The sequence below is a fragment of the Stylophora pistillata genome, chromosome 1, assembly GCF_964205215.1.
Source record: "Stylophora pistillata chromosome 1, jaStyPist1.2, whole genome shotgun sequence".
In the NCBI taxonomy this organism is placed as follows: Eukaryota; Metazoa; Cnidaria; class Anthozoa; order Scleractinia; family Pocilloporidae; genus Stylophora; species Stylophora pistillata.
In genome coordinates this window covers 12,738,039-12,762,715 of record NC_142519.1, presented here as the reverse complement: position 1 = coordinate 12,762,715, position 24,677 = coordinate 12,738,039, and the positions used below count along the sequence as shown (strand labels likewise).

The 24,677-nt window shown below is 38.8% G+C and overlaps 2 protein-coding genes across 11 annotated transcripts; both read left to right on the top strand.

Annotated features, from left to right (window-relative positions):
- Positions 1–1,250: 1,250 nt before the first annotated feature.
- Positions 1,251–9,298, top strand: LOC111323789 (monocarboxylate transporter 3). Of its 7 annotated transcripts, none has more exons than XM_088737593.1 (8): positions 1,251–1,368; positions 1,511–1,687; positions 3,352–3,536; positions 4,170–4,226; positions 4,804–4,989; positions 5,388–6,172; positions 6,930–7,299; positions 7,671–9,298. In XM_088737593.1, the coding sequence occupies exons 5-8, from the start codon at positions 4,821–4,823 to the stop codon at positions 7,826–7,828; spliced, it is 1,482 nt and encodes a 493-aa protein (XP_088593719.1). In that variant the 5' UTR covers positions 1,251–1,368; positions 1,511–1,687; positions 3,352–3,536; positions 4,170–4,226; positions 4,804–4,820; the 3' UTR covers positions 7,829–9,298. The 7 variants fall into 7 exon arrangements, with proteins under 7 accessions (XP_088593719.1, XP_088593725.1, XP_088593727.1 ...); XM_088737599.1 differs by lacking the exon at positions 4,170–4,226 and adding an exon at positions 3,845–3,910; XM_088737601.1 differs by lacking the exon at positions 4,170–4,226.
- A 2,779-nt stretch (positions 9,299–12,077) lies between these two features.
- LOC111323790 (ZP domain-containing protein) lies at positions 12,078–21,191 on the top strand. 4 transcript variants are annotated; one of them, XM_088737606.1, is made up of 7 exons: positions 12,078–12,583; positions 13,508–13,597; positions 13,817–13,882; positions 18,135–18,512; positions 18,822–19,041; positions 19,855–20,156; positions 20,557–21,191. In XM_088737606.1, the coding sequence occupies exons 3-7, from the start codon at positions 13,828–13,830 to the stop codon at positions 20,721–20,723; spliced, it is 1,122 nt and encodes a 373-aa protein (XP_088593732.1). In that variant the 5' UTR covers positions 12,078–12,583; positions 13,508–13,597; positions 13,817–13,827; the 3' UTR covers positions 20,724–21,191. The 4 variants fall into 4 exon arrangements, with proteins under 4 accessions (XP_088593732.1, XP_088593736.1, XP_088593738.1 ...); XM_088737610.1 differs by having other exon boundaries at positions 12,078–12,611; XM_088737612.1 differs by having other exon boundaries at positions 12,405–12,583; positions 20,560–21,191.
- The last annotated feature ends 3,486 nt before the right edge of the window (positions 21,192–24,677 follow it).

Below are 24,677 nucleotides of genomic sequence, written 5' to 3'. Positions count from 1 at the left end.
GTTCAGAGCAAGTGATGTACATGATTCCTTAAGCACATACAAACTATGTAAAGCAAAGCAAAGCTAATCTAAAAAAAAATTAATGGATGAAGAAGAGTAGTTGATTATTTGCATAAGTTAAAGCAATACACATGCAAGATGGTGGAATACACATCAGGTAAACATACACGCGCCAGTGAAAGTTTCAAATGACTGAGTTATAAAAAATATAATAAACTAGTGTGTTTCATTGAAAACACTTTCGTGTAAACAAATAGAGCTGTTTGGGAAATTAAAGTAGTTGTAGTAACAGGTTCAAGCAAACATGAAATGACAGCATCAAAGACTTCATATATAAGAAAAATTGTACATAAACCGTTATGTTGGTCGGTCTCAAATATTATGTGTTCAGCGCCCTCAATTAATCGCCTTAAACAATCTTTGTTGAGTCGTGGCGTTGCAAACAAATTACAATTTTTTCGATTTCCGCTCCCTTCGTAAACATCACCATTATCATGATGAGCTAAACAAGCGTTATTCTATTCACGAGAGATAACTTGTTGATAACATTGCAAGATTATATGAAGTGAACAAATGTTTTCATATTTTGATTACGGACGCCTATTCTTAAAGGCACAGAAAATCAAAAAGGTGGAATGGCGAAAAAAAAAGACAGTCTTTAAAGGCAAAATTCTCATCCAGGCGAATGATTTCCAAATTGAAAAGGCACCGCATGTCGACGCAAAGTGACTATATTTTTACAACACAACAACCTGTATCGCTTCATGCTAATTACACTTCAAAATCCAACCAGTCTTCAGACTCGCTGGAAAAGTATCCTACAGAACTAGTCTTCTGTTTTCTCTGGAAACTATCGCTGTTTTTTACAATTCTGTAGGCGAGGGCGACTGAAGAATCACGATCACGCTCTGTATTGACGGTCAGCTAAAGTCAGTAAACAGCAAACAACTCTGAACAAAATGACTCCCCTGTACCGCTATTCGTTAAAACGTTGTTTTAGTATTAAACATCTATTCAAAGGATCAAATCTAACAAACAAGGAGAAGTATCATGGATATTTTCCGACTTAAAACCACGCAAAAAGACGATATTTTCCTCGAACTCACTCGACTAACACATCGAAGCGATTAGCAGCCCATAGTTGATGACCACTGACCATTGTGAAGTCACCAAAACGTATTTCCGCGTGTCATATATTATTTATATTATGTAAGAGAATTGATGTTGACCCCCTTGGGTTAACGTATTGGAAAGACAGTCAACCGGAAAAACAAAACAATGGGATTTGAAGTCAGTTCGGTTCTCAACAGTAGTGAAGATTAAGGTTTGCACTTTTCTTTACGTCTACTGCCTTAAAAAAAAACACAGGTATGGTTAGACAACTTCCTTTTTGCAAGGCATAATCAAATTTCTTAAATATTTTGACACTCTATGGGTACAAATATGCTCGACGTCACCATCATGAATGCTGATTTCTTTTCATGGCGCCTCGCATAACGGAATTTGACAGGGACTGCCGGTGGTTTTAACTCAAATAGCCAGCGAGCTAACAGTGTGCTCGAGAGAGAGCGGCGAGAATTAAGCTTGGAGTCGAGCTGCTAGATTAGAGGTTATGGTAGTTCCAATTCACAAAAGATAATCACAACCGGACTGAAAAGTGTTGTTGATCGTGTTATTGCGGCTACTGGTGAGTAATGTTTTTTCCTGCATGAGCACTGTTCTTCGAGTTGTTAAGCAACTTTGAGCATTAATACGCTTGTAATTCGAGTAATTTCGTTCATGCGATACTTTATGCCTACGGTTTCCCTCATAACTTTCAGAGCATGCTCTGAACAGCCTATTTACACATGAAAGCGCGCGGTTACTTTACAAAATGGCTACCAAAACAACGAAGGAAAGAAGGAGATCTGGCCGACGTTTTCTACCTTCCTTGCATTGTTATGACGGGCATGTTTTTTGCAGTGGTTTGGGGAATTAGACTAAATATTGCCTTTAAAACCTGCAAGATTTGCGCTCCAACATAGGGGTTTTGTTGAGTAATATTTAAAGAGATTACGAAAACTCAGACCCCCTAAAATCGATTCCGTCGAAATATAAACTCAAATTGTACCCAATCTGTCAAATTATCTCCTGTACGATCCTTTCCACCGAGTTTTAGGTCAGATTTAACGGCTGGGACTAAAAGTGGGACAGGGACGTAGGACGTGGGACTCGGGACGTGAAACTCGAAGACTCGGAGACGTGGGACTCGGGGACATGGGACTTAGGGACTCTGGGACGAGGGTCGTTTTTGGTCACGTTGACTGAAAAAAAAAAAAAACATGTTCGCACAATAGGCAAACGCACATGATAATATTCCTTCGCATTTCTTTGCCCGCGCATTTGCTGTCCGTCGTCGTTTATCCACTTTCGTTGCAGATTGCGGACTCAGTAAAAGGACGACGAGGATATATACTTTCGTCAACTTGCGACTTGCGACTTGCGATTAACTGTTTCGGTAGTAAGTAGGCCAGCATATTCGGCCGAACCATGGACGCTGGAAATCATCAGCTACCACTGACAAGCTTCTATAACTATAGCATGTAATACCTTTCTCGAGACCACCGAAAATTATACTTTACATATTCAAAGCAAAAATCAGGTGTTGTTTGTTTATCACGCATGCACCCGAGTCCCCGGAGCCCCGGAGTCCCCGAGTCCTCAAGTCTCGGAGACCCCGAGTCTCCGAGTCCCCGAGTCCCACGTCCCCGAGTACCACGTCCTATGTCCCAGCCCCCACGTCCTAGTCCCCACGTCCCTGTCCCCACGTCCCTGTCCCTCTGTTAAACGCAGCCAAATTTAATGGTAAATTTAGGGGTCTTAGTTTTCGTAACTTCGAAAACGAAGACCCCTCTTACTTTTCGATCGTCATTACGAAAACTAAGACCCCCACCAAACCAATCTGTAAAATTCTACAAAGTCCAATCACGGCCGTATTACAACCAAAAACTAATATCGTACGCGTGCTAGACAATCCGCTTCTTCTAACATCTTGCAGACATATATTAGCATTGTGACTTTATAAGGAGGATGAAAGCCATAGACTACCAACGGTTAATTGTACACTGAAAATATGCCTTACCCTTGCTGGTCTATGATTTTAGTTGTTTATCCCTTAAAAAGTCATAAAATTGGTTTTCCACTGGAGCTAGATTTTTGTCTTCGTTGCGGGCTGACATGTCGCCGCGACCTGAATGCCTGAACGTCAAGTGGTCAGTTGCGTTATCGGTTAAATATCACACAAAAATACAGATTTTTTCTCCTTTCCTGGCCAGATCATAGGTAACATATTATTGTTAATTATTATTCCAGTCTGCGACGCCTCAAAGCAGCCTGTCTGTTCAGGTCGTTCAGCAAAAACATGGTCCTCTCTGATCATTTACTTCATTTGCAATACAAAACGGTGTCAAACCAGTGAAAAATAGTCCCCACATGGCGATGGAAAACCGATTTACATGTTATTTGGGTGAAATCAAGAATTAAAAGATCGTCAAAGGGTGAGTTATGCAGTTGTTCTTAATGTCAACGAAATGATATGCTAAATATCACGCTTCACTAACTTTTGAACATCACGACAATCGTAAATCTTAATTAGAGCTCATCTAGTTCAGTGATCAATGATTCTGCTCGAAATACGAACAGATGAAACCTAAAATGTTGTGGAATGTTCTTGAAAAGTATTCAGTTTGGAGAGAGTCCCTAAATACTTCACCTGGAATCCAATCTTTTACGTTATAAATTTAGCCAAAATCTGCCTTTCGATTCTCTTATTAGTGACCTTGAATCTTATTATGTTTATATTAAGTAATGCTCCGACAAGAAACACTGAATTGATACCGGTAAAAAAACGAAAATTTCCAACCTACGCAAGGTGAGTACTGAGTAGTTTTATTTAAATAATGGTTGAGTCTGAACTACTTTATTAGGTCCAGAAAGAATTTTTTTTAAAGAGGAGGGAGTCATATTTGGCGATTTTTTTTCACCGATCGCGATGAAAGCGATCGCCGGCGAAAATTGCAATCGCTGCACCGAGCGCCTTTTTATACACAATCGGCAAATAAAATCGCTAACTAAGTGTGTAGCTGGCTTCATACCATCTAAAACAATGTCATGTCGAAACTACAATACAGGCGCTGTACTTTAGAACTAAGTGATCTTTCGGATGAGGAGCAAGTGATTCAGGCAAGGTAAATTCTTTACATTCGTGGTTTCTCGCCCCTGCGTATTGAAATGTGATGATGCAAGATTATAAAAGTCAGACCCACATATTTCATACCTGTCACCTTTACCGACTGAAGAGAGAATCACAAGTAAAAACAAGGTGTCCTATAGCTCTAGATACTATCGGAATGTCGGTAGTTTGACTTTATTTCAAAATCGAACATACCTGTTTCTATTAGAGTGAGGAAAATTGAGGATCTATTTCTTTTAAGAGCGGAAACTTCAAGGGGGGTTCGGGTTGTTGACTATTTTAAAGATAGCTTAGCGCAAAGAATACTACAAAAATCCATTTGGGATGATGATAAATGCGACTCCAGTGCAAATACTTAAGTCTCTAAAAGAAGAGAAAATTTTCAGACCACTGAATCGTTAAAACAGATTTTGTGGAAATTTGATTGTCTATTAGAAAAGTAACGCGTAGGAAACTTGGACTTCCATGACAGTAGACTTGCTCAGGGGCGAAAAAAAAAGGGTGCTCTAGCGCACTAAACGAGAACTATGGATTGGTTGTTTGTTACATATGCTTATATATATTGTTTTAAGAAACGCGACCTAAAGACATGCGGAAAATAAGTAAAGTTATTCAGCATGGACCAGACAGTTTGTTTTCATGGTTCGTTTGCGTTTGCGCCTCTGTGTGTCAAGGATTGAACATTGGTTTTGCAGTTAGCTATGGGATATTGCTTCCTGAAGTTATGAAGGAGTTTGAGGAAAGCCGGCAAAAAACTGGTCAGTATAAAAATTTTCTTGAAAATATGATGTAAAATGCGTCACACAATCTGAGAGGCTTGCGTAGGATGATTCAGGCAACGATTCATCAACATCTAGTCTTGCATGATTCTATCCTCTCCTTTTGTGAAATTCTGGTGTCTTTCAATCAAAAGAGTGAATTTACGTTACACTTGTTTCACAGTTACTCTTTGCCATACTTCTATTAAAGTAGCTGAAGTGGATGGCGTTTGGAAAGCGAAAGATCGTAGCACGCAATTTACAATTTTGGTCGATTTTTTTCAATCCTTTTTTTACCCTACCATGCATACACCCGAATTTAAATTCAAGTTCTCAATTTTTCTTCTGAAAAAATTGTGAATCTAACTGATCTACAATTGACCGACATTCAATTCCAGTTTGGGTCGGATCTCTTGCATTTGGATTGACATTTTTCCTTGGTCCACTGACGTCGTTTGTCTGCCAAACGATTGGATGTCGCATCCCCGCCATACTTGGATGCCTTCTGTGTGGTACAAGCTTTTTCCTAACTGCTCACGCGACCAGTCTTCAGTGGATGTTTCCCACATATGGCTGTTTGTATGGTCTGGGTTCTTCATTACTATTTGCGTCTTACTTTCTCATAACAGCAAAGAACTTTATTAAGTGGCGGTTTCTCGCAGTGGGGATCGTTTCAGTCGGCGGCAGCATTGGAGTCTTAATCCTAGGCCCAGTCCTCCAGCTCCTAATAGACAATCTGGGTTGGAGAGGAACATACAGGATGATGAGTATACCGTTTTTTGTGATGGCGTGTATTTGCGGTGCTACATTTGGTCATCCTGTTGACAACTTTTCGAAACCCGTAGAGTCTGCCATGTTTCTGATGGAAATAGATACAATGAAGAAAGATTTTGAAATTTCAGTAAATGAGACACATCGAAGGAACGCCTATTTACAAACAAAGAGAGATTCCATTAATAAAGATCGCTATAAAGTGGAGCAAAATTTTAATCAAACTAGATCTATGCAAGCCGTGGAAGTCAAAGCTAGCTACCTTCAGAAGAAGAACAGTGAGAATTCAAGTGAGATGAGAACACTACGAAAGCTGCTGGACTTGTCTGTATTCAAGGTTCCTTCTTACACTGTAGCGATGATAAGTCTTCTGTTAATGAATTTTGGACATTTTGTACCTCAATTATACTTAGTAAGTAGTCTGTACTGATCCTTGCCAATCATACCACAGCAAAGTTCAAACTCGTTATACGTTTTTATTACACGACTCGGGCAGTCAGAGGGCCAATAACTAAAATCAACCAATCAAAATGCTCTTTTGCCGGTCAATATTCTCTCAGTATTGGACCGGGCACTGTCCCGAATAGTCCCGAATGATACCGCACTTCTGTCCCTTTGAAATTCAGTCGTATAATAAATCTCTTATTAACCAAGCTTGCTCGGGACCGTACTTGAAGAATATAGGCCCTCGGTCTTTTTTGTACGGACCTCGCTGCGCTCGGTCCGTACTGTCAAGACCTCGTGCCGATATTCTCCCAGTACGGCCCTCGCGCTTGGTTAATAAAATATATGTCCTATGCCGTTACTCAGTATTAATAGAACCTTCAGGATTTGAGTGAGGAAATGGTTGCATTAAGAAGTATAAACTCTTTAGGATTTGGCTATCATGAAAAAAAAAAATCTTTTTGCCTTCCTTTGCCTCTGATGTGGTTGTAGGGTCAGTCCAGTTCCTTCACCTTCCATTTACATAGTCACAAAGAGAAAAACTGACTAATTAGATATTAATCGATACAATAACTATATCGGACACAAAGAAACATGCGAAGGTCAGCTAGATTTTCTTTAGAGCAATCCCACACATTTTGATTCGATTGACATTGCAAGATGTAACAATGAACTTAAAGTTTCCCAGAATATTTCACTAACATCTTTTTACTCTTGGCGCGCAGGTAAAATATTGCCTGGACCTTGGCATTTCTGCTGATTCAGCCTCCAAGCTTTTTATTCTTCTTGGTCTATCATCCTCCGTTGCCCGTGTTATAACTGGGAGAATGTGTGACGTAAAATGGATAAATGTGATTTATATTTACCAGTTTGGAGACCTGCTTATCGGACTTGTTATCATTTCCCTCCCATTGATAAAAAGCTATTCAGGACTTCAAGTTTTTTCGGTCTTTTACGGCGTTGGGGACGGTATATTTACCACGACAATGAACTCCCTCCTTGTATTTAGTGTGGACGAAGAGCACCGAGCGGCTGGATTGGGTCTGGGTAATATGTTACTGTCGTTAGGGATAGTTGCCGGACCTCCCTTTGCAGGTTTGAGAGCCATGATTATTGATAAAATATACCTTAACGTTAATATCCAAGCTTTAAAATTTCTCCCTTGCTGTAGTTCGAAGAACATAGAAGCTTCCATTACGCATGTAGAAGCATGAGAGCGCATGCTTTTGAAGTTATCGAAGTGTTCGTATCAAGTTGGATGAAAAACGCTTGCCCATCTTTGGGCAATTTGTAAAATCGTAGCAATCAAAGTTGCGGACGCTTCCTTATTATTGTACTTTCAAAATATCCATGTTTCTTGCTTAATAAGGTTGGTATCATTTATTGGTGGATGACGAATTGGAAAACTAGGCCCTTTGACGTTCACAAACCCTATTTATTTATCAATGTATTGCTTCTTTCTCCAGGATTCTTGGTGGATATGTCTGATTGCTACACCTGGGCATTTTTTATGGCTGGTATTGTGACACAATTAGCTGGTCTGATGCCGTTGGTTCTGTTCTGCTTTAAAAATAAGAAAGGCTGTGGCCCTAAGGAATATGAAATCCGAGAAACGCGCTTGTAACTAAACTAAATATTAGAAATTTTTACCTTGTAGTGGTATCCGGTCGTTTCGTACCCAAATGCAGTCGATTCGTACCCAAGTTTGAGTCAGTACGGACCCAAACCGCTGATCGACTCATTCATTTATTCGAAATGCCTTACGTTCCAGCGCGTGAACAGATGTCAGTCGTTTCATACGACAACTTAGAAGAGTCGAGCGAGCGAAATACAAACAAAAAATCTGTTGTGTATACTTCTGACCTTCTTGACATAAACAACTTAATTATTGCCTCGCGCAAGGCAGGTGTGCTATTTTGATAGAGAAGTCTATTGTTTATACTTATAACTTTTTAAACAATAATTAACAATTATTCTTTGAAATCGAGGTGAATAGTGGCTAAATATTCCCGAAAGCCACTATTCAGGGAGATTGAAAATAATAATTTTTTAGTATATACACACGAAGTGATCTGGACAAAATTAAAAGGAAGCCATTTAAAGACAATTTTTGCTTCTGAAACTTTAGCGAAACGCGAGTTTACGCCCGCTATTTTGTTTTTCACATTATCCACTCGCTCGGAGGTGTGCATTGTTGATTAGCCCAGGATAGCGAACCAATCAGATCGCTTGAAACGCCAAGATCACTGAGTTTGTATATAATAACAGCTCATGTACGCGTGATCTTTTTTTCCTTATTTTAACATACAATTAAACGTAATTTATTAGTTTGAGTACGAAACAACCTTGGCTTTGAAGCGACTGCGTACTAAACGACTGGTACGAATCGACGAGTAATCCGTTTAGTGTTTCTCCCAGGAATAAATTCATCAAATATTGAACTAATTTGTAAGTAGGTAATTTTGGTTTTATCAACTGAGTTGATACAGTAAACTGGCCACCGTTAAGAGTTTCAAAGCTGACGTTTCGAGCTTTAGCCTTTCGTCAAGCGAATGAAAGAACTGTGGGTTGGGCGTGTTTATAATCAGAAAATAGAGCAACGCTATTGGTAGGAACATGGTAACGAGAAAAAAAAGTTGGTTGAATGAAAAGCATTCGTTGATACGGAGGGGATTAAGAGTACCGATTTAAAAAAACTTTTTTTCTAGAGTTTTGCAGCCGCAGACGGCCATATGCTGCTTAGAATGATTGGGCAGATTAAAGTGAAAAGAAACACAGAACAGAGCATAGTGACAGTGTCATGTGCTGACATCATGCAAGCAACTGGCGAAAACGAGTAGGGGTTCGGGAAAAAATGAGAACAATTAAAGAAACCAGTATGATTTAAGAATTTGTATATATTTGTTAGAAAGCATGCGTGAAAGCGGCATTCTTTACGGTATTTGGCTAAGCTTTGCGTCTTCAAGTTTCCCTAGTTCATCGTAACTCTTGATTGACGTCAAAGAGAAAGCGGCAAAAGCATTATATAGAGCGCGAACTGACATAACTAAGTGTTCCATTACTTTTGAAATAAAACAGTTCTTTTGGTCATTCATTTATGTTTTTTTTTTTTTTTTTTTGCATTATGCACTATATACCATCCCAGGCCCGTTCTGAGTGCTTCAAGAGAGTAAAGAATACAACGCAGAACTTGATGGATATAGAAAATTCTAAGAAAACGTTCTTAATTTGATGAGAGTTCTCTTTAAGAGGTTTTTGGCTAAGAGGTCACATTACATTGTATTGTATTGTATTGTATTGTATTGTATTGTATTGTAATCTTTATTTAGACACGATCAATTCATCAGCCTATAAAAATACATATCACATACGGTAAGATATTTAAAATTAAAACTACATACTATAACACTAAAGCTGTTTTCCGTGAATGCCGTGCGTTAGACTTTAAAAATGTCATTGATCTTACGTTTAAATAACCCCAGGTTATTTAAACGCGACCCTCCTCGTTCTCTTAGACCTGAGTGCTGCCTTCGACACTGTGGACCCTAGTATTTGCTAACACGTTTAAGATCAAAGCTTGGTCGCAATGGAACTGCTCTGGCGTGGTTTCGCTCTTATCTAGCCGGAAGATCACAACGAATATCTGTTCAGGGAGCGCTTTCAAATGTCTTTCATCTTCGCTACGGCGTTCCTCAGGGATCGTATCTAGGCCCCGTTTTGTTTAACATATACTCAAGCAAAATCTTCGACATTGTTGGTCGTCACCTTCCAAAACTTCATTGTTATGCAGATGACTCCCAGCTTTATTTATCGTTCAACCCAAGCTGTGCTGTTGGTCAAGACGAGGTAATTAGATCAATGGAAACCTTTATCTCGGATGTTAAGCAGTAGATGACCACGGACAAACTTATGCTTAATGACGACAAAACTGAATTTATTGTAATAGCATCACGACACTTCCTGAAAAAATTTGCTCTTAATACTATCAGGGTCGGAGACTGCGATGTAGGCAGAGTGTCTGTGGTACGGAATTTGGGCGCGTGGTTCGATGATCAACTCACTATGGCCGTACCCATTACCAAAATATACAGTGCTGCTTTCTATCACCTACATTTCAATGGACTCAGCTGCGACTCTTATTCACTCCTTTATCAGTAGCCGAATAGACTACTGTAATAGTCTATTATACGGTGTGCCTAAGTGCCATATTGGTGAACTGCAGAGAGTTCAAAACGCAGCCGCCAGACTTGTTGTTATGCAGGGCAAATTTTGCCACATAACACCGGTGCTCCGTCAGCTACATTGGCTTCCTGTCTCATTTCGTATTGAACTGAAGGTTCTACTTTTAACTTTCAAAGCCAATTTCCAAATCCGCACCGTCCTATATCAATGATCTTGTCAAAATTAAGCCTTTAAAGTCAAGATATGGACTGCGTTCTAATGACGGAATACTGCTATCTTACCCGAATTTTAAAACTTTACAAACCCGAGGCGACCGTGCTTTCGTTGTTTCGGCGCCGAAACTCTGGAATGATTTACCTTCGGAAATTAGAATGGCTAAATCTGTCGACACTTTTAAAAAAATCTTAAAGACGTACTTTTTTAGTAAGGCTTTTTATTCTTAGTTAGCTTAGCTTTTAATATTTTATACTACACATGATGTAACTGGCATCTATTGCAAAGCATTGTTGTAGTGATGTAATTAGTATTTATTTCATGCATTGTTGTAATGATGTAATTAGTATTTATTCCATGTATTGTTGTAATGCGCAGTTGATCATCCCGTCGTGGAAACGGCGCAATATAAATCCAGAATTTTATTTTTATTATTTATTTATTTACAGAATGCTACCAGACAAACTGTCTCAGGGCACGTAAAGGTTCAGTGGTAGAGGCAAAAAACCTCTGAAATCCAGATTGTTCTGGCAGGCGAGTGGCACTGCCATCAAATTCTAGATATTGTAAGGAAATTCTTGGGGTACAACCTTAAAGATAGGCAGCCATAAATCTTGTACGTTCAGAGTTTAATAAAATGGAAGCTAATTAAGTTCTCTCTTCCAGAACTGATTGGAGTGATTGGTGTTCTCTTGCAAGTTGTAAGGTATGCAGCTGCATTCACTTCATACTGAGACTTTTTCACAACATATGTATACCTAATCTAAGAAACAAGCTGTCACTATAACCTGTGCAACTTGTGACTCTTTTAATGTATAACCTCTTCCATCAAGACCCTGCTTCGGGAAGTTTAACTACTCTGGAAGCAGTTTATATACACAGATTCACACAGTGGAACCCCAATTTTCCGTCTTGTAACCGGCAAACTGGAAATACCTGTCTTCTAAATTAAACATAAGGTAGGGTTCCGTTATTTTCGTTTTGTCCGTGTTTTTATGATCGACAGAATTGAAGGATAGCTAGACGAAAACGATAATCCATCAGACGCCAGCTGAACAACAGAACCGTGTAAAAAATATCAATGCATTTTTAAAAATGTAACCATGCATGCACAAAATATAGCATAAGTGACTTCAAAGTACCCATCCGACTGTGCAGTGGTTTGTCGGTCCAATTATTTTGCCGCGAAAATTTTTCTCTCAACTTTTTTTCTCACGCTTCTGTTTGCCTCGTGGCTGAATTATGTTTAAAAGTGACCTGCACAACTCATAGCAATAAGAGATTTATCCCATTCAGTCATAAAGACATAACTCGTGAGCTTAAGGTCAGTGACTTTAACTAAATATCTTGTCTACAAACATGCAAATATTTACTAAATCAATGAAAAAATTGCCTGAAGGCCGGGAAAAAAACACCCCTGAATACTTCTACTTGAGGTAGACAAATGCCACCAGCTGATCAATTCTTTTAGAGGTCAATGGTGTGAAGGTAAATTACTCCCTTCGGCAAGTATTTCTGATCCTTAAGAACATAGATGAATACACAATTACGTTTTAACACGTAAGGGGTGAAACGCCAATTCGTGTTCTATCATCTTAATCCGACCTGAACATGTAAAGAGGGTTTGAAAATCAGACGACAAACAGTTTCTTTGTCGCAGCGTTCTTTTTTTTTGAATCCGTGCTTGATAAAGTGACAACTTTTACTGTGCCCATTTAGCTCTCTGATGACGTTTGGTATTTTTCTAGAAAGCTCAATTAGCTGTTATTTCTTTTGTTCCTGTTTTTGTTTTATATTTACTCATTCTGCTTGACAAGTCAGCCGAGAAGAATTTGCCTCATTCTTCTGTAAAAGTCAGATTAGCGTGAAGCACAGCATGCTTTCCAGTTTGTTTCGAGCTATTTTCATTCTTAAAACAACAAGCTCTTGCTTTCATCTGTTTAGTCGTAGGGAACTCGAAGCTTTAACTAACTAAGAAAGTGAGGTAAGTCATAGAAGAATCAGGCTGAAAGGTAAGAGTTATCCTAATGTTTAAGTGGGAGTCTTTTAGAAGCCTGCCGATAACAGTTAAACAGTTAAACGGCTATTACCGAACACAGCGCAATCTCTTCTAGAAATCTCTGAGAAACTCAAAACCACTACAGATTTGTGTTAAGAATCGTTCGATCACTTTTATCGGATGAATCCAATCGAAGAGTGAAACATCCAATGAGCGAAAGATCATTTCTTTGCTATAAGAAGCAACACTAGTCAATATATTAAACGCATGGTAGGTGAATAATAGATATGAAAGATAAAAAAGGCGCGGTAGGTGAGCAATCAATACTGTTCCAGATTAATTTCAGACGTAACTCGAATGATTTTAATTTTCTATTTGTTCAATTTGATCTTCGCCTTCATTTTTACAACTTAATGCACCCACGAGAGTGATCATTGAGATTAACAAGCCATTCCTCGATTTCTAAGATAGCTTTATATTGGGAAATAAAAGCCGTTATGATTGAACAAATGCTCAACTGCACTAACCTTTTGTAGGTGGAAGTATCATAGCGACTGTGTATTTGATCAGGTAACCAACAAAACTACGGAAAAGACAACATAACCAATATAAAAAAACAAGGGTTGAGCAAAGTAGCTAAGTTTTCTTAATAAAGGCTGATAGTTTCGAAAGAAACTGTTTGGGGCTGCGTCGGTGGGAGTAACGAAATAATTTGGATATATCAACAAAGTTGAAATGGTAAATTGGCCACCGTAACGATTAGCCTTCGAAGAAGGGCTAACGCTCGAAATGTTAGCTTTTGTAATCGTTACGGTGGCCAATTTACCATTTCAACTTTGTTGATATATCCAAATTATTAAGTTTTCTTAACCCAATGGAAAGCCGCATGTTTTTGTTTTGTTTATTTAGGCGCTTGGTTGCCACACGATTAAGAGCCTTTCTTCTACACGCCCTGCAGCTTTGATCTTGATACCATCGAGTACAACACAATTTTAGAAGGTTTGGTTACTGCTAACAGACGTTCATGATTTGTACTGTCATTTTAACTATAGGAGTTTATTAAAAGTCTTGAATACAACTTTTATTTTGTCATACAAGATTTTATTTTGATCAGTTTTAGATTTCCATTCTCTCTGTTTTTGATGTTGTTTTTTAAAGATTAAGAATTCAAGAAAAGTAATGCTAAATGTTAACGGAGTTTTGGTTTTCTCGTTTCAGAAATCAGCGTTATGAAGGAAAGAGTTTTGCTGGCACTACTAGTGTATGTTCTTCAGTCCGTGACAGGTATGTGGAAGTGCGAGGTCTCAAAGGCTTCACTTTGTTATAATAATTTTTAAAAGTACGTTTGACATATTAGGAACCACAGTATATCAGGTCAGTAATAAGAGAGATAGATAGACATGAAATTCGAAAAAATGAGCCATAAAGGAGCGAAGGTTACCTAAGCCCCGTGTACACGAGCAATTTTTATGTGGCAACTGTATGTGGCAAATTTTATTTGCCCGTATAGATGGCTCGACAAATATTTGTTGTTAATTTGCATCAGTAATAATTTTACACAGCGGAGATGCTCGTGGAAACGAAAAAGCAAGATGGCGAAAGTCAGAAGACGTGCCAGACGTGTTGCAGCTTTAGGCGCGTTTGTCACATTTTATGTGGCGTCTCATCTACACGGACAGTTTTTTATGTGGCAATTTTTATTTGCCACATAAAAACTAATATGCCAGCTTTTCAGCAAATGCAGTTATCACATAAAAATTGGTCATTTTTCATCATCTACACGGGCAAATAAAAACTGCCACATAAAAATTTCCACATAAAAATTGCCACATAAAAATTGCCATATAAAAATTTCTGGTGTAGACGGGGCTTTAAGAATTGGTTAGAGCGCTGGACTGTTGTGCGGGAGGTCGAGGTCGATGGTTCGAGCCCCGGCCGGACCAACACTCCAGGTCTTAAAATAACTGAGGAGACTGCGCTACCTTTCAATGGTATCAAGAAATGGATAGACATTCTAGTCTTTTCGGATAAGTACGAATAAACCGTAGGTCCCGTCTCCTGCATCTATTAATGGCGCTGCGTGTTTGTGACGTCACAAAATTTTGACGTCACAATCAAGCTTCTCGAGTAAAGGAATATGGGCGATGATGCTCCCATCTGTAGTTCAAACGTCTCTAAAGCTCGTATTTTAAATCAAAACGACGGTGTTCCTGGCTCAAAGTTCGAGCAAGACCCAGAGAACTATACAAACACACAATTGAAGCGGTAGTTAAAGTGTAGAGGCTTGAAATTAAGCGGAAAACGAGCAGACCTCATCGCACGTGTTCGTGACTGCCTCAAGTCGGGAAAATATTATGTACTTGATTCAAGTGAAATGGGAAAATGGCTTCAGGCGAAGATACTGAAGGAAAGTAAAGTCGATCGCGTGAAACTTAAGGATCTAACAGTTCAATGTAAAAAGGGGGTTGACAGGCCGCCTACACGACTCCCCAGCGCGTGTTTAGAATAGCCTATTCAAAGTTTGGCTCTCACGAGTATGTCTTTGAATGATCGCCCTCTCTTGTAAGATGCGAGTGGCGGATTTTTGTATAGTTCGCTCAGTACTGGTTGTGTTTCTATCAAATGCCGGTGTCTCCTGAGAATTTGCTTTAGTTTTGGCACTGATGGTTGGTATTGTGTAATAAAAGGCAAGATTCGTTAGTTCGTCTTCGGTTTCTGTTGAAGAGCTAGGTTCCTGTTTTTGAAATTCACCTCTGAGAGGGTTGTGTTAATGAGGGCCTCTGGGTAGCCTCTCTTTCGCAAATGCGCTTTGAAATTTGAAATTTGAAATTTTCTCCTCGAATACTGTTTGAGAGGAGTTTGTTCTGAGAAGTCTAGGGGCCTCTCCTTTTGTTAAGCCTTTCTTAACTCATCGTGGGTGACAGGAACTATAGTGTGTATACTGAAATGTCTCAGTTTGTTTAAAATGAGTACGCACATCAAGGATTGCGTCCTTTTCGAATCGTTCGCCTTTGTAGATGTAGGTGTCCAGGAATGTTGTTTCCTTATTGGAAATTTCAGCCGTAAATTCTATTGTTGGATGATGATTGTTTGCTTTTTCAATGAAACGTTCTATTGTTGCTTTGTTTGCACTCCATAGCGAGATGTCGTCTATTACCCCATTCACACCAGAAAACTTGTTTAGTTAAACCAGGTTTAAGGTGGCTCGTACCAGTTTCCTCGCGCGGGGAACAGGTCACTCTTGCGAGACGCGTGCGAGAGAAACGTGCGAAAGAAGCGCGAGATCAAAAGATGAAAATTCAAAACAAAGCTGGCGGCACGTGGAATTTTGTCTACTTTTGTGAGAATTTTACCTAAGAGTTTGTATTTGATGTGTTGAGCGGCCATAATGAATGCAGGAGATAGAAACTAAGATAACGAAGACGATTTTCAGAGAAGTAAAGGTTGCTTCACTTCACATTTAAAAGAAATATTCAACCGATATGAAATCTTGCGACGGCGAAAAAAGAAGAACTCAAGTGAAGGATAATCTACCGGAAGTGGAAGAAGACTTTGAAACTTATAGGAAAATAATATGATATAGCCAGAAGTCATGTGTAGGATTTCTAAGATGAGCTCGGGAGGCTGTCTTTGACGGCTGTTTAATGATTTTCTTAGCAGTAAACGTCTGTAAACATCAGATCGTAGGTGCTCGCGCGAGCACACGCAATTGTCAGCGGTAGCTAAAACAGATCATGAGCAAATGTCGATCTTATAGAATCCAGATTTTTAAAACGCGCGTGGAAATTGCTAAACTCACGAAAGCTATTGCATGAAAACAAGTCCGGTGACCCCTTCTTTTTATTGTTCCAATATGATAATAACGTCGAAAGGAATCATCAGGAAAAAAAAAAAAAATTCTACGGAAGGAAATTTGTGATGTGTGAAAATTGTCCTTTTTGTAGATTTTCTGAAATTCCGCTCCGTAGAATTTTTTAAAAATCTTTGTGCATTTTCCTTTTCAAGTGCCAAAAGCAATCACTGAAAAAAATCAGGGGCCACCGGGTTAGTTTTCGAATTATTTAGGCCACAAGCTAAAAAATGCGTCTGAATAAGCCTATGAAAGCGTTGCCATGGAAACTGCTAGTGACGAAATGACACTTATTTTTGGATAACCGATGATTATGTAATTCAACCCCGTAAAAGTGTTCAACTGGCCTTGGTCAGTCTTTCTGTTGTATTCTTTCAAAGTTACAAGCCATCAAAAAGATGAGAACCGGTACGAGCCACCTTAACCGAATAGAAATCAGAAGCAGAGAACTGAAAAACTAAATTTTCCACAAGATTCAAGCAATTGCTAAATTGTATTTTCAATGTGCCACATTTGAAGTCAACCAAATATTTATTTGAGCAGCTTCTATGGAGCTGTTGTGTTAAACCATGTTTAACAAAACAGCTTTAAAGCATGTTTGGGCTTTGATGTGAATGGGGTATTAGTAACGTTTCCAAACAAGCGGTTTGAATAGGCTTTTGTCAAGGATTTCAGTGTACAGCACAAATATAGGTATTGTAGTTAACACCATCAACTGAGAAATTCTTTCTAGAACACGCATTTACCTAGCGTTGACAAAGTTCCAAGTCATGCTTCGGCTTTGGGAACGGTATGAAGGCTTTCCGACCGTTTTTAGGCATTTCTTTAAGCGAATCTGGAAATCTTTCTGGATATCTTGAGTCATTTTTACATGTACCCCAACAGCAATGCCTAGTTGCAACCATTTTAGAAAGTTAGAGTATTTTTTGACCGAAAATAGTCTTCCTTTTGACACGTTTCGCATACAACTCCTTGTAAAGACTCCGAGTGTTTGTCCTAAACCAGCAGGGGGTCCAAAGATGACATATCTAGTTTTAGACCGGGCACGCAGCGCCATTGGCTAATTTGGTTAGGCAGAAGACGTTAAAGAACCCACTCACGAGATTACTGTGATGTGGTCTGGCCTGTTTACTTGAATTGGAGGGGAGGGGGCATCTTCAAATAAGTTTCCTTCGATTGTCTGTATACTGCTTATGCAGTCCGGCCAAAGTCTGCCGAAAAGTGTTGTGATGCGCATTTGATCATATCCACATGTTAATTTGCGTAATATAAATATTAAATTATTATTATTATTATTATTATTATTAAATCGAATTGAACAATTGCAACCTACTAAGCCAGTTATGCTGCTCAATTTCTTCAAGATTCATAGCTAATGAAATAGCTTTCACTGGACCAGATGGAGAAATAGATCACTAGATTTCCAAAAATCCTTCGTGAGGGGATCATACCTGCACAAATCACTAAAGATTTGAAAGAAATGGGTGAATATCATAAAAATTCATTCATTCATTCCCTATCTTTGTCAGTGAACAGAGACTCATACGCCTTGCACTTAACAGACATTCTATCTCGGTGATCGTTGCTTAATTCTGTTGCAATATACTCTTTATTTAATTGATTTAGCCATCTACTCATCATTTATTTATCCGCCTATGATCTGGATTCATTTTCCTCTTATGCCAGGTCAAGTTAATACCGTAGGTAGCGTTATTTGCCACGCCAATCACACGGTGAGTATCAATATCAGCAACGTTGAACTTCTTAACACTTGGAACGAGTCTCAATGGGCAATAAAGCAGAAAGTTGAATGTCAGCCAACATTTGGCGACAGTGAAGTAATCTACACAAACCTTGTGCTACCAGACTGTGCTTTGACCGCAGAACAGCTTTCCAATAGCACAAAATACATTATTGAACTCAAGGCTGAAGCGAAGGCCGATGGTGACACAGGGCAGCTACGTGTGTATGACCACCTGTACTTTGTGGCATGTGACTATGACAATCAAGATAGAATATCAACATCTTTTGTACCACTCAAGAACCGGGCAGCAAATGCATCAGGTAAGTTGCTTTCGTAGTATTGATTGAAGGGCTTGTATCATGACTTGCAGCCGTGAATATGCATCCTGGTATCCGCATATCTAGGAATATACGTTTATTAGCCTTGTGAAGCAAAGTCAATGGAAATTGAGGATTACTTTAGAAAAGCTTTGCTCATGACAGTTTGTCTTTATTGATAAACATGATGTAGATTTAATGTAATAAATTATATTTAGACCAGCTGCAGATGAAATCAAAGTAAAGCAGTGGTCTTGCATGTGAGGTCCGTTTTGATGTTATTTTTGTTCCGACGTCTTTTAATTTCTGCAGGCCAAGGAATCTTCACGTTCAGTTTCAAAGTTTACCTTGACGATGCTCACTCTATCGATGTCTCCAATCCGGTCGCATTAGACAAAACTTTGTATTTCAAAGTTATGGTCGAAACTCAAAGTGCGGTTCCCAATCTTGACCTGTTTCTTGAAAAATGTTGGTCATCAAAGAGCAACGAGGCAGGGTCATCAGAGGGAAAATTCAAACTCATAGAGAACGGGTAAAAATTTGATCTATATTTGATCTAATTATTCAACTACTGTATGCATAATTGTAGAGGGGTTATGGCTCGATACCTGTTTCATATAACTTGGGGGAAATAAAGTCAGGATATTTCCCAGTTTTGGTCATGTGACACGTTCGAACCAATCGCTTGGCTTGGTGAAGAAAACATATGATGGACTGTTGGCATTCTTACTACATGTCACTTAGTATATTATTCATTTGCAGCATCAAAATAATATATAGATTTAGCCAAACCTAAAAGTGGAGCTCCCAAGTCCGTAACATTAATGAAAACATAAAAGATGTGCATTTGCCAAGACTCCCCCTCCCTTGGTTTTATAGTCTCCCCTACCCTACCCGTGCAATCTGAGGGCACGTACGTACGCTCGGTCAGTCACGTGACAACCAAACGAAAATAGGTTGACCATATCATGGGTATGGAGCTCTGCCACACGCGCTCGAAGCGCGCGTGGGAACCTCGCAATAAACACAACCTCACTCAATACATCGAACAAAACTTTTGTAAACAGCTTATCATCAAGAATGCTTCATTACTTGGTGGAATTTCGTGCTTTTAATATTCTTCCACAAAAACGTTCGTTTCTTCTTCTGTAACAATGGAAAAATGCTCTCCTATCATAAACGGCTAGCTGAAGCATACTTTTTCATGTAAGGTGTTTAGAGGAGTACCGCGCGCAAGAAGATTTTCGACGGAATATGAATACTCTGAGGTTGAAAATAATTTTACATATGAACTCACAAATTTACGCAATTTATTTTAGATGAGGACTTTATGTTTCATCAACAGCTGCGGCAACTCAGTTACGAGTGAGGATGCTACTTTATCGTACAATTGTAAAGAAGACGATAAAGCGGAAAACTTCACAATTCAATCTTACCGATACTATGAGGCTGCCGAAGGCGATGAGGTTTTTATCCACTGCGATCTCAAGGTCTGCTTGGCGGACCAAGGAAACTCTGCTTGTGGGTGCCCTACTGCTAGTGAGTGTCCAAAATCGAGAAAAAAGCGTTCAATAGTAGACGAGTCTGAGGTGTATCATGTGTCATTTGGGCCGTTTAAGTTTGAGAGCGACGAACAAGAAGAAAAAGGTTAGTGAGTTTCATGGCTTTCAAATAATTAATTTATATGTCTTTTCATAGATACTTATCAAGATTTAGTATATAACCGCTGACCCCCTACAAGGAATGCGGCAAGAGAATTCGTATCTGTAAATAGAATAAAAAAGATGGTAAATTAAGAGTCTCTGTGGCTCAGTGGTAGACCATCGGAGCGCGGAATCCGGAAGTTTGAGGTTCGATCTCTCATGGGGACTCATGGGAATTTTTTGTAAGGTTTCAAAGAAAAAAATTCGGTTTCGAGAAGGCAGAAATTGTCGCTTACTTGTGATTTGTATTTTTCTTGAAAGACAACATGAATGCAACAACCCTAGAAATAAAACGCAGTTTAGATAGACTAACAGATAACTGGCTTTTGTTCTATTCGTTTCAGCAGGATCTGATCACCTGGAAGGGGACCAGTCTTTTACGACAACTGTAGCAACCATTGCAGTCGTCAGTGGTATTGTCGCCATTGCAATTGTGTGCGTGACCACCTTCTTGATCATGCGCAATCGCAAAAAATGGCGACAACATGAAGACTCAAGTATCGTTACTTAATCCATGGCCACTTAGATTGCGCTCTTTTAGATAATGTTTAATTGTGGACCTATCTTTTTGTTAAGTTTAGAACGAAGAGTAGATTTACGTTCAAACAGTTAGATTTTTCGTTCCCAACCCTGAGCGTGATAATTGATTCGAGCTTAGCCTCAGCATCAATCACTTGATTAGAAATGTCGTGCTCAAGATCTTATCGTTAAGTAGTGTTTTTACAAATTTCCTCCCGATAAGCCTTTATGGCCCCGTATGCCATGCGGATTATTTTAAAACATTCTCAGTTTGCGCAAAATGGGGTTTTTATCATCTAGAATTACTTGGGTCAAGCAGTTGCAAACGATTGTTCGCCTGAGTGTGTGGATTGAGATAATGAAACAAAGTAACAATGCCCTAGCAACAAGACATTATAAACTGTTTATATTCTCTTTTGTAACAATGAATAAAGACGGGCTCCAATGATTAAAAAAAAAATTCTTAAAGGCTCATTTTATTACTTTATAATAAGATTTCGTAAATTTAATCACTGAGAATCTCGATTTTGAATGTCTCAAACAAACAAACAAACAAACAAATACTTTATTTACCAAGGGTAAAATACATTATTACCGGTTACCCGGTAGTTTACATAATGGCCCCCAACAAATCCTACTAAATATAAAAATACCTAATAAAAAATTCATAATACTAAAAATTGTACTTAAAACCTCCTACTGATCTTAAAATGCTCTATCGAGGTATTTTCTTTAATAAAATTTTTCAGTAACGTTATCTTAAAATTTGAGTGGGAAGTTATGTTTCTAAAAGAGTCTCCTAGTTTGTTCCATAGCCTACATGCACTTGAGTGGAAAGTTCTAAGCCGTGAGTTTCTCTTACAAGATGGTGTTAGAACATCATTGCAGATAGCAGATCTAGTACAATAACCATGTGTAGATCTGACATATTTGAAATATGAACTAAAATATTCAAGACAATGACCTTGGCTAACTTTATGTAGCATACAAAGCTTTCTAACGCTTACAATGTCATCAATAGGTAACCAGCCTAATTTATTAAAAAGCTCAACGGAACTATCGTTGATGGTGGCGTCCAAAATTAATCTCCCGCATCGTTTTTGTACTTGTAACAACCTTTGAAGGTATTCGACCGAACAATTACCCCAAACAGTACAACAGTACTCAAGAATTGGCTTAATGAGAGCATTATATAACACTTTTCTATATTCAATAGTTAAATACACTTTTGCCCTTTTGAGGAGAAATATCCTAGAGTTCAACTTTTTTATAAGATAATCATTGTGTAGATCCCAGGAAAGATAGGGATCAATCACAACACCGAGAAGTTTTTCTCCAGCTGATTCCTCAAGTCTTACCGGCGTTGTCCAAGAAAAGCTCCAACGTAGTTATTTCACTGTGATAAAGTTTTTTCGCAGTACCAGTAGGTAACTACTTAGTCTTTTTACTATTAGGTTGCATTTCATTAAGTTTAAGCCAGCTATTCGCTTTACTTAGACTCACATTTAGAGTTTGTTGTATCTCATTACGATCGCCATCACTTAAAGTGCACCTACACTCAAAAAATTTTTTTCGCTTAACGAAGTAAGCTTATTTTTTTGAGTATTTCTGCGCAAAAATTTTTTTATTTGCTCAAATCTTCAATTTTCTATGCCCAGTCAAAATACGGAAAATCGGCAGCCATCTTGCCCCACGACCGAGTTTAAAGAAGAATGGCTCTAGCGGGTAATGTGACGTCAAATCGAGAACACGAAAGTCTGCATCTCACACATTTTCACTTGTTTGGGAAGATTGTCGTCGATATCGTCCGAAATATGCCGACTAGGTGTGTTGTTTGAAGATTGTATTGAGCGCGATACCCTCTTGCAAATTTCGCACGTTGCTACATCCTTCTACAACACACTTAGTCGGCATATTTTCGGACAATTATCGACTACAACCTTCCCAAACAAGTGAAAATGTGTGAAAAGCAGACTTTCGTGTTCTCGATTTGACGTCACATTACCCACTAGAGCCATTCCTCTTTAAACTCGGTCGTGGGGCAAGATGGCGGCCGATTTTCCGTATTTTGACTGGACATAGAAAATTGAAGATTTGAGCAAATAAAAAAATTTTTGCGCAGAAATACTCAAAAAAATAAGCTTACTTCGTTAAGCGAAAAAAATTTTTGGGTGTAGGTGCACTTTAACCAAATAGTTGTTTCGTCAGCATATATGTCATCAGACTCCTCCCGGTTAGCTCAATGGATAGAGCGCTGGACTGATGTGCGGGGAGGTCGAGGGTTCGAGCCCCGGCCGGACCAACACTCAGGGTCTTAAGGGGGCATTCTGGTCTAAAACTAGGACGATTGTGACCACAACTTTTAAAATTTATAAAAAATTCAAAATTTAGCCTAAATGGCTCACATTTTCACCAAAGAGGCACCTGATTATGCTTTCTTCAATATTGATCTTAAATTGCTGACCATGCATTTCTGAAGTTAATTATTAACCCTGTAACATAAAATATTATTGTTAGACTTGATACACTGCCCCCTTTTGTTTCTAATGAAAATGCAGTCAAATAAACTTATGTTTCGCACATCAACTCTATATAAAAGGGACTACAACTTAATGGGGCAAAATTTGGTTACGGCGGATATTGTTGTCATGGCAACCAAATGAACATTTACTTTATGTTTTTTCCTGTAAATATGCTCCTATTTTATATGGTTTAATTTTGTCCCATTAAGTTGTAGTAGTCTATATGTTAAACACTTGAGCCAAGTTTGACTAACATACCTTAAATCTAAGAAACAAAAAATAGGGGGCAGTACTGGCAGTAGGAAAAATGGCCATTTTTCAGAAAATAGCCTTAAACATTTGTAAAAGAGAAAAAACAATGAAAATGACTTCCATTCTCTCAACTACTGATTTGCTTTGATATTTCACCATAATACTATATCAAACAGCAGTAAATGTCACCAGGGAATGGCTTTTACGTCTGTTCATTTTTTTTTTCTCTTTCTTGATGGTCCACTGTTCAGTCCAAGATCATTGAAGCCTCCCACCTCATATGTCACACCTTCCCGGTTGGACCTCAGCTCTTCATCCCTTTGTTTTGCCTGCCTCCTCATGATTCTGTAGTTCTTGTACTGTTTGTCCACTCTTGTCTCAGCCTGTTTTACTCTTTTAGAATCTCTCCTCTTAACGACATCAGTGTGGGCTTCTAAGAGAGCATCCTCATGTCTATACCATGTATCAATTGAAATACTGAAAGGCATATCTAACACTTCGCACAGTTTGGCTATTCCTTCCCTTCCTAAACCCATTTCAAAGGCACCATAAACAACTCTCCGATTTAAATCTTTTCCTTGGATAGTATTCGGTAATGTGGCATCAGATTTGTGGTATCCAGTAGCAAGTAGTTCTGACATTCCACATTCATCACACCTGGCATAGATGGAACTGCGCAAGCCAAATCAACTTGTACAGTCTTCTTCTAACTCAACATGGCCTAAAACAGCCAAAACAAAATAAACAGTTAAGAAACTTCATAACATAGCTATTAAGTTACGCAGATTGTAGGTAGAAAGATAGATACGTTACATACAGATTACACGTGTATGTGATAAAGCTCTAGACTCACCTGAAGAGCATGTAGAGTGTGAATGAATTCTGTTACAAAATTTCCTTCAGCTATCCATGCTAACAAGGCGATAACCATTTGCTGACTCGAAAGCGTTACAGGAATTCTCGTCTGAGAGGCTTTCGGTCTCAGAGACTTGAATCTTTCTGGAAGATGCAGGCACAGCTGGTGGTGGAATTAGCTCGCTGACCACATCGTCTTCATCGACGAAAGTAACTCCTACTGTTGGCCGTTTCTCTTTATTCTGGCGCTTTAAATCATGGACTGAAGTGCCTCTGAAACCACTTTTTCGCTTTTTCGAAACATTTTTCCTTAAAAC